At 40.4% G+C, this 9,863-nt stretch overlaps 1 protein-coding gene across 1 annotated transcript; it reads right to left on the bottom strand.

The window, feature by feature from the left end:
• Positions 1 to 4,639: 4,639 nt before the first annotated feature.
• On the bottom strand, positions 4,640 to 6,829 carry LOC140140367 (uncharacterized). The gene has a single exon (XM_072162128.1). It carries the CDS (start codon positions 6,827 to 6,829, stop codon positions 4,640 to 4,642), a length of 2,190 nt encoding a protein of 729 aa, XP_072018229.1.
• Positions 6,830 to 9,863: the final 3,034 nt, after the last annotated feature.

Raw genomic sequence — 9,863 nt, 5'->3', positions numbered from 1 at the left:
TTACTGAGTTTCCGTGTCCGCTATTAAAACACCAATCTCGGTTCCGATGATCAATGCCTGATTTTTGTTTATAATTATTTATCAAAACTTTAAAATGAAGTTTCAAAGAAAATTTCAGCTTTCACTCAGGTGTTACTCAGGTACTTGAGTAATGTTACTCAGGTGTTACTCAGGTACTTGAGTAATGTTACTCAGGTGTTACTCAGGTACTTGAGTAATGTTACTCAGGTGTTACTCAGGTACTTGAGTAATGTTACTCAGGTGTTACTCAGGTACTTGAGTAATTTGCTCAGTTTTTTTCTAATAATAAAAGATGAGTGATCTAGAAACCAAATCAGTAGACATTCCGCCTAAGGTAGACGTTCCACCCAAGGTGGTCGTTCCAGCAGCGGACACGACGCCTTCGACAAAGGTGACGGCAGGAGTGAATCAAGCAAAAGTCAAAAACCCGAACCGGGTTGCCGCTGGAAAAGCATTAGCCGCAAGAAACAAAGAAAGGGTAGCAAAATGAAAGCCTCTGAAAAATGCAAGCAACACCATCCAAAGATACACCTGAGACCATGCCTTCAGACGTGTCAAACTGGTTGTCAGGTCCAGTTCTTGTTGGAGGAGCGGTCGTCGTCGTTGGAGGGATAGTGGCATATGGGTATTCTACCTTAAACGGTACGACTGAAAGCCCACCCACCGTGACCACAGCGGTCGATCATCAACCAAAAGTCGATCCTTTCGATGATTTTTAGTTACAATAAAGAAGATGGCAGAAACCAATCCAAACGTAAAATGATCGTAAACGGCGCGTATCACGCAACAACGATAAGCCTCGGTATATGGGCTAACTCGTTCGTTATGAAAAAGTTCCTAAAAATGAAGCCGGCTAATCTCTCGCAGCTTGATGTGGAGGATATCGTAAAGTTGACTTTGAGCGTCTATTCGGCTACGATGCTCAGAGATTGGCTCGTGAATCAAGGAATTCTTCCGGATCAAATTATGGCTTAGTCCAAGGGAAACATTCTGTCAAGGTAGGTATATTAAAAACCCTCTTAGCACTATCTGTGCTAAGAGGGTTTTTTTTAATTAAATAAAAGCATGGCACTTTTGAAAATTGAAGATCTAGAGTTGAACAAAGATTACAAAGTTACCAAGATCGATGTTGAAACCGGAATTCACTTCCTCGCCAATGGTGACCGATTAAAGGTAGATCCTCTTATTTGGGCCGATATTTGGGAGGATGAAATTTGTTGTTATAATTGGTTGGCTCTATACATCGTAGCCGTACCGTCAGAAGTAAAAGAAGAGCCCGCTGTTTTATTTTTTCATACGGGAAAAGGACAATTCTATGAAAAATATGAAACCGAACACTGTATGAATTGGTACGACTATTATATGGCTAATTAGTGATTTTTTCAACCACTTCCTGAAATTATAACCGCGACTGCAAAACATTCATTTTTTAATTTTAAAATAAAGAGAAAATGGCGTCGATCGCATTCATGGTTGGTGGAGCCATGGTTAACGCTTTGGCATTTTCAGGGAGCAATTATCTGTTCAACTCTCTCAGTAGTTCGGAAGAACGCAAAAGACACGATCTCGCTCTCGAAAAACTTCAGCACGACCGAGATTCTTGGAATCTAGCGCGTCTTTCAAGAATAGATTACATCAACGATCAATTAAAAAACAGGGTCACGCGGAGAGAACCTTTTCGGACGTCGATGACGCGATGAGACAGTATTATAATTTAACGGGAATTTTGATGGATTCTTTTCCACCCGAACCACAACTTTATGATGGAGAGTATCTCGACGAAGATCAAACAAAATCGATTCAGAACGGGGAATTAGCTTTGCTCGGACTGGGATTGCTCGGAACCGGTGGGTCGCTATCAAATACTTTGGATAAAAGTATTTGGGTGGGAGCTGAACCTCTAATCTCTGGAAAATCGTCGAGAGTTACGGGATAATTTCTTCGTTTGAGTAGGTAAAAAAGAGTGTAGTGGATGTTAAAATTATTTCTCTTGGGTTTATTTTGTAAATAAATTTTCAGTATATTATCAAGATCGCATAACAAATTAGCTCGATCGTGCCAAAAATCGACGGAGAATTGCCCGTAACTTTGTAGTAAATCTTGTGAACGGCTTTTGGGTCTGATCTAAAGACTTTTAACAAGTCTTTTTTACTCAGGGACTCGAACATTTTTTTATTTTTTTTAATTTTTTTTACAAATTCGTCGATCAAAATCTCAGAAGTACTCGTAACATTTCCACTGTATTTTGAGTTACAATTTGGTATACTTTGCACTCGCGCGGGTTCTTTAAACAACTGATTAAATTCAGTACCGTATAGACAAATCGGTTTTTTGTTCTGTTTTCGGAGGCAAGTTTTCTTTTTACACAATTTGCAAAAACAGCGCTTATATTTACTCGTACACTTCATTTTTGTAACAAACTCGTCGATCAAAATCTCAGAAGTACTCGTAACATTTCCTCGATAGATTTCGATGTATTCTTCAAACTGGTAGGTCTTGGTTTCGCAGTACTTTTTCGGTTGTTGAATTTGGTCGATGTTAACTCGGGGTGAGTTCTCGTTAAGAGACGCGTCATTTTCTAAACCACAATCATAACACACATCGTCTACTATGTATTCTGAGTTGCAATTTTTACATTTTGGCAGGCTTTGCACTCGCGCAGGTTCTTTAAACAACTGATTAAATTCGGTACCGTATAGACAAATCGGTTTTTTGTTCTGTTTTCGAAGGCGAGTTTTCTTTTTACACAATTTGCAAAAACAACGCTTGTATTTACTCGTACAATTCATTTTTGTATCAATAAAAAAATCCTCTTTAGACTATTTTGTCTAAAGAGGATTTTTTTTTGTTGGTTATGGTAGACTGTACGTCTAGTCTGAGTCTTCATCATATTCCAACTCTTTCACTACAAGGTCAAAACTGTGGTACATATTCCCGGTTGTTTTGCTTTCTTTTTTGCCCGTGGGTTTAACAAAAGCTATTGATTTACCGAAGTCCAAGTCCAAGTTTTCTAGCCTTTTTGTTAGGGTAGAACAACTCCAAACTCGAGTGTCATCACTGAGAGTGATAACTCCGGATTTTCCAACCCTGGTTTCCATGATCTCAAAATTGGTAATTTTGTAAATTCCACCTTCTTCTAGTTCAACCCATTTCAAAATTGAGGATCATTTTTGCTCTTCTAACAAGTGCTCAAATTCCACCTTCAGTATGCTTGATTGTTTTGCCATTTTGTTTGTTTTTTATTAGCCGGGATTTTCTTAAACTGTTTTTATTTTTAAATCGAGGCTAAAAATAAAAGATGGCTGAAACTAAAATGTCTAAGGTTTACTACAGTCCGAGAGGGTATTGGAAGGGTGTTTCTGCGATAGACAAGCTGACGAAAGAGGCTGGAGTGACGAAAGAAAAAGCTAGAAATTTTTTTAAAAAGCAGACTCAGTGGCAAATTTACCTACCACCTCCAAAGTACATTCCCAGAGCAAAATTTAACGTAAGTGTACCTAATGAAGTTCATCAAGCCGATTTGTTGTTTCTCCCTCACGACAGACCGAGTAAAGGAAAAAAGCTTTACAAGTACGCGTTGACTGTGGTGGATGTCGCGAGCAGATACAAGGAAGCTGAGCCTCTGAGCTCGAAGGAATCTGGGGAGGTGGCTAAGGCATTTGTAAAAATTTACTCTCGAGTTTTAAAGTGGCCGAAGCTTCTGCAGGTCGATCCTGGAAGAGAATTCATGGGCAAAGTGAACGAAGTGATGAAAAAGCACAAGGTCGATATCAGAAGAGGGTTGCCTGGTCAACATAGAGCTCAGGCAATTGTTGAAAGATTCAACAGAACTTTGGCTGAAAGACTGTTTGGCCATCAGTACTCGCAGGAAATACTGATGGAAGCTCGTGGTCAGAAAAATGTGAGGTCTACCGAGTGGGTGGGTAGACTTCTGGATGTGATCAGAGCCTTGAACAGCGAAGAGACTCGGCTGATAGGAATGAAACCGGTTGATGCTATCAAGAAGAAAAAGATTGAAACGATATCTTCAGCTCCACAGAAGTTGAAAAATGAGATTAACATTCCAGGTAACGTGAGATTAAGGTATTTGTACGCTCCCGGAGAGTTGGAGGGAGGTGAGAGAAGACGCGCAACCGATCCCATTTGGTCTCTGGAAACTTACACGGTTGATAGTATCGTGAGGACTCCGGGTGATCCAATTTTGTACTATTTGAGTGAAGGTGCACCAAAAAGAGCGTTTGTTAGACAGGAGCTTATGATAGTACCCGAGGGCACACAGTTGCCGCCCGACAGAGTTTTGAAGTAAATTTTCTTATTCAAGTTTTACGGCGTAGTGTCCAATCGCATGTGTGTGAATTTTGTCCTCAAGTATACTTCTCTTATCATCTTTGGAATCAAGCGCGACTTTGTTAACGGTTTCAGTGTACACCTCGTGCTTGTAACTCCTAATCACATTCATCGTTCTCGTCTGAGGTTTCTCATCGAAGAGACAGCGTTTGTAGTCGTCGAAGGTAATCTTTCTTTCGACGACCGCTTTTTTACTCCTTTGCCCTCTTTTCCTCGTTTCCCTCGTGCATTCTGAAAGAGTACAACTTTGCTCTCAGTCCAACAAATTCCACTATCTGCTTTCCTCCGGCTTCGTCCTTGAACATGCCGGGAACTTTTTGTTCTTTCCAGTCGGAATTCCCGACGGATGATCAGCTGGGTAGTTGGAAGTGTCAAAGTAGCGGTCCACGTCTAGTGCGATATCCTCGTAAAAATCTTCGGTCTCGATTTCATAAAGTAGCGAGTCCGTGTCGTGGAGACAGAGCTTCGCTTTGTTTCCGTACTTTTTCTTGATGTAATTGTAGTGAAAGTCGTACATCTTCGTCTTTGCAATATCCAGGATGCTCGCTCCGAGATATATCGGCTTGTTAAAGTACAGTCTGATTTTCTTCATGTGAATCGCTATAAGATTTTCATCAAAGATTGTGCATCGCTCGTAGTTGGGTTTCGCGGCTAATTTGATAGCTTTGTGTTCCGAATTCACGAGATGGACATTGACGCGATTTCTGACGTTTTCCAGCGTTTTTCCAAAGGCAGCGTTGTTCATCAACTTGAAGTAATCCTTCTCAAAATCCGTCGTAGCTTTTGTTCGAAGTCTGGTATTCTTCTCGATGTACGGTTTCATGAAGGGTTCCTCTCGGTATTTTATCCCTTGGTGAACCTTGGTCAGTTTGAGTCCAAGCTCCAAGCACTGCTTCAGAGCCACGTGGTGGATAACGTACTTTTCCTTGTCGTTCAGATTCGGAATTAGTTTTTCCACTTTGTTCACGATCAGTCTTTCCGGAGCTAGGGGAAAGTCGTTGTGAAGGTCGTGCAGCTCTTTGGGATATTCCAGATCCACTTCAAGAGTGCACGGGATTTCGCGCCAATTGTCTAGCTCTTTTGACGACATCCACTCGAAGTCACCGACCGGAAGCGGTTGACTCATGGCCCATCCGTAAAGGTTGTTCGCGTCGACGTATACGATGTAGGTGGTAGGCTCGCTCGGATCGTAATCGTCACCCATGTACTTGTTGTTGGCTTTGGCATATCTGGTAGATATCGTGGAAACCCCACCCCTCTTGTTCTTTTCAAAAAACGAAGCCTTATCGTATTCCGTGAGGAGTTCGAGACGTTTGGACGTCGTTTTTAGCATGCCATCGTAGGTTAATCCGGGAACCGTGTAGTACCAGCAAGGATCCAGTTCGTAGTTTTCCAGACTGGTTTTTCTGAAATTTTCGAACACGTCGGCTAAAAGGAGAACGTCCGACTTGAGATACAAATCGTGGTACTCCCTCATGGTTTTCATTCCAAAAGTATCCCACACCTTTTGAGCGTGTTCATAATCCTCATCGGAAATGTGTTCTTCGTTGAGTTTGGAGTAGAAGGCGTCTTTGGGTGGAAGACTAGTCTCCTGGAGTTTTTCCAAAGAGTTGACGTGATCGTACGGATACACCCCTTTTCTCAAGAGCAGCTGAAGTTGTTCATCCTGATAAAATTTCGGTAATTCAGAAAACTCATCCAAATTTTCGACGAGTTTGCCAAGTCCAGCAGCCATGAATTTGAAGCTGTCGATAAATCTGAGATCACGCTTGACATCGACTTCTTTTCCTTCCTTATTGGTAAAGGTGTCAACCAATATCTTCTTGGTGAATGAGATGTACTTCTCTTCGTTGGAAGGAATACAGTCGATCTCTCCCTCGGTCTTGCCAAGATTCTTGATGAACAGATGAGCGTCATATCCGGCTAGATTATGAAAAATCACGGGAAAGAACTTTGGTTTCCTGTAAGCAAGATTGCACTGATTGTGAGCAGCTCCTCTAAAGGTTCCCTTATAGTGACAGTGGTCTCTGACGTTGTAATTATCTTTATCATCGGGAGTCAGTGGATTCTTACAGATGTGGCAGTGGGTGGATTTTTTAAAGATCTCTCGCTCTTGCTCCCCAAAGATCATCTTCTTTTGGAACTTGAATTGTTGATGGATCTCTTTGATGTTTTGCTCTAGAGTTTCCACAAAAATCTGAGCCACATCTTGGTCCTCGGATTCCTTGGTGAACTTCACTGGTTCTTGAGTGTACACCGAGTCATCGAAACACTTGATGTAGTAGCAAAAGCCCGAAGGTTCGTGCTTTTGGTATTTCGTCGTCTTCTGAGAAACTTCCGGTTGGCAGGTTTGTATCGGCGTCGTAAAGGATTCAAAGTCGGCGTACACGACAAAGGAGACGTTCTGAGACTTGAAATGATGTTTAAAATACTGAGATGAATCCTTCTCTGGATCCGGCATTTCAATTTTCACGGTTTCAGTATTTTGACATAGCTCTTTATGTTTCACCAATTTTTGTTTGGAGATGCAGGACGTGAGACATCGCATACAATAATATCTAGCATGACCATTTTTACTCTCTTGTGACGCCGTTAGTCTGCTCATACTCTTGATGACGCAGTAATGTTGGGTGTCATGGCCATCCTTATTTTTGCCCGAAATTAAAAGAAGATTAACTTCGTGTTTTCGATTGCTAGCACCTACTCTCAGCGGGTAGACTTTATTTTTGTACAACCTCTCGGATGAATTTTTTTCGGCGTATCCCAAGACATTGACGGAAATTGTAGGATTGTTCCTTTCAAACTTGGCAATATCTTTAAGGGGGGTTGGAAAGGGATGCCTTCCCAATTGTGCTCTTCGGATTTTGCTTTTAGTTTTTTGTCTACCCGATTTGGATTATCGTAAACTGGATTGATGGCTCGAGTGATAGAATACTTGAAGCATTGGTTGTCATGATTTCTGGGATTGATGATCGCTTTCTTTTTGGCTAGATATTTTGGAGTCGGAATGTATGACGAACCACTCATCGGTTTGTATTTAACTGTGTGACTGCTCAAGTCTACGATCGATTTGAATACCCAATTGCTTCCGCTGTTTTGAAATGCCTCAATGTTTTCCAAAATTCTTTCAGACCACCTATTGTATAATTCATCAAGATTGGTGGCTTCCAGATTAACATCCGTAGTGGAGGTAAATAAGGCTTCTTTGGTGATATGTTTTCCCGTTTGGAGATTCGTCTTTTCCATCATGCAGCTAAGAACTAGCACAACCCTTGTTTGACGATTGTTGGTTAAAAGGTTCACAACAGTTTGTTTAGTTGCTGCTAAAAATGTGTTTGGTATATAGCCAGCTCGTCCATCGATTTTGTACCGAGTCGTAAAATGATTGAGAGCAGATTCGGTTTCTTGAATTTCGAATGGTTTTTCCTTCTGTTTGTAAAGCTTTGCAATCTTTCGTTGAAATCTGGTTCGTCTGGGAGGTGGTTTGGGGTATCCAAGAATGACCAATCTTGCGTTGGCTTTATTTCTATCTGGGGTGGAACGGGGTGGTGGTATACGGCGTTGGTTCAAGAATGGGTACATCGATATTTTGTATCGGAACATCCAGCGGTGGAGGGGGGTGGTATACGGCGTTGGTTCAAGAATGGGTACATCGATATTTTGTATCGGAGCATCCAGCGGATCTAAGACATAGTTTTCTTGAAGAAATTTTATCAGATCGGTTTTGCGGGTGCGTCTCCAATCTCCTTGCAGGCCAGCATTTTTCGCAATGGCTCGTAGACCCTTTACCGTATATTCACTCTTGATTTTTTTAAAACGCTCCCATTCAGCGTTCGATGAAAATTTTAGTATTCTTCTCATCTTCTTTTATTATATACAATATTTTATTTTCTTAAACCCTTTTTTTTATTTTGAAAAAAAATCATTATCGCGAGGATTTTATTTTTTCATAATATTTTTTTGAAGCCATACAATACTTCTCTCTATTTTTCTGGTAATAAGTCAAACTATATTTTTTACCCTTATTTGTCGGAATTCCCAACTCTTTACATAGACCGACATTGTAACGATTCTGCAATGTTACGGCTTTGTAAAATTTGTTTGGATTTTTTTGACTGAGTTGAACCCACTGGTTGTTGTAAAATACGAACAGACGGTTATTTTCTACTTTTGATTCGAGAGTTATTTCTTTTTTAACGTTGTAATGATTTTTGAATAATTCCATTTTTTATTATATTTATTTTTTAAATATTTTTTTTAAATGAATAAAATGAAGAGGTAAAAAAAAAATGCAGGGGGATTTTTTCCCCTACATTTTTTTTTGGATAAGTTGAAATGCAGGGGAATTTTTTGTGTAATTTGGATTGGGGTGAATTAAAATGCAAGGATGTTTTTCTGTGTACTCCTGTGTACACAGCATTTCTGTGATTTTACTGTGTATTTGGTGGTTGAGTCGATTTACACGGGAAAAGACAGGTTTTTGTGATTTTACTGTGTATTTGGTGGTTGGGGGAGATTTTATACGGGAAAAGACAGGTTTTTGTGATTTTACTGTGTATTTGGTGGTTGGGGGAGATTTTATACGGGAAATGACAGTAAATGTGTTAGTATTTGGTGGTTGAGTCGATTTACACGGGAAAAGACAGGTTTTTGTGATTTTACTGTGTATTTGATGGTTGGGGGAGATTTTATACGGGAATAGACAGTAAATGTGTTAGTATTTGGTGGTTGAGTCGATTTACACGGGAAAAGACAGGTTTTTGTGATTTTACTGTGTATTTGATGGTTGGGGGAGATTTTATACGGGAATAGACAGTAAATGTGTTAGAAACGGCAAAAAAACACCTACTATTATTACGATAGAAATATTAGTCGAACGCGTATGCGATGTCAACACACACACCCTTACGTACACGGCGTGCGGGACACCCCCCCCTGTGAATTACAAATACAACCGAGGACCTGAAAAAAAATGACGAAATGTCCAAATGTGTGTGTGTCCTCGGTGTGTCGGTTGGTTGTTATGTCAAGTGCTCAAGAGGTCGGTAATACCGAATAAATTCGATTCCGGTTAACACTACGAGGACATTAAGCTATAGAGGGGGTAGTAGGGTATAATACCTCATTTTTCACCGTTTAACAAGGTTTGCGTAGCGAGGACGCGTGTTTAGGTCCTCGGTAAAAAAAATGTCCTCGGTGTGTCGGTGTGTTGTTATGTCAGAGTCCTCGGAAGTATTTGTAATGCAAACGCACACACCCACGCCAGAGGTACCATAATTACAACCGCCGGAGTAACATGCATTGGCGCTAGTAGTAAATTCCAATTTTCTTTGCTTTACCTCACTTGTTCGGCTCAAAATTAAAAGGGGACATATCTGACAGTAAATGCTAACATTTTATTAAAAATGAATGCTAATCTATTTTTAAAGAAATGTTATAATATGGCTTTAATGTATATTTCATCAGAAGCACTCTAAATGCTTGTAGATGAGGTT

The sequence above is a fragment of the Amphiura filiformis genome, chromosome 19, assembly GCF_039555335.1.
Source record: "Amphiura filiformis chromosome 19, Afil_fr2py, whole genome shotgun sequence".
NCBI classification, from domain to species: Eukaryota; Metazoa; Echinodermata; class Ophiuroidea; order Amphilepidida; family Amphiuridae; genus Amphiura; species Amphiura filiformis.
The sequence above is the reverse complement of the archived record's forward strand: the minus strand, read 5'-3'. Positions and strand labels throughout refer to the sequence as shown.

Bases quoted from the DNA above. Each gene is read 5' to 3' on its own strand.
- LOC140140367 (XM_072162128.1), bottom strand. From the start codon at position 6,829: ATGCCGGATCCAGAGAAGGATTCATCTCAGTATTTTAAACATCATTTC.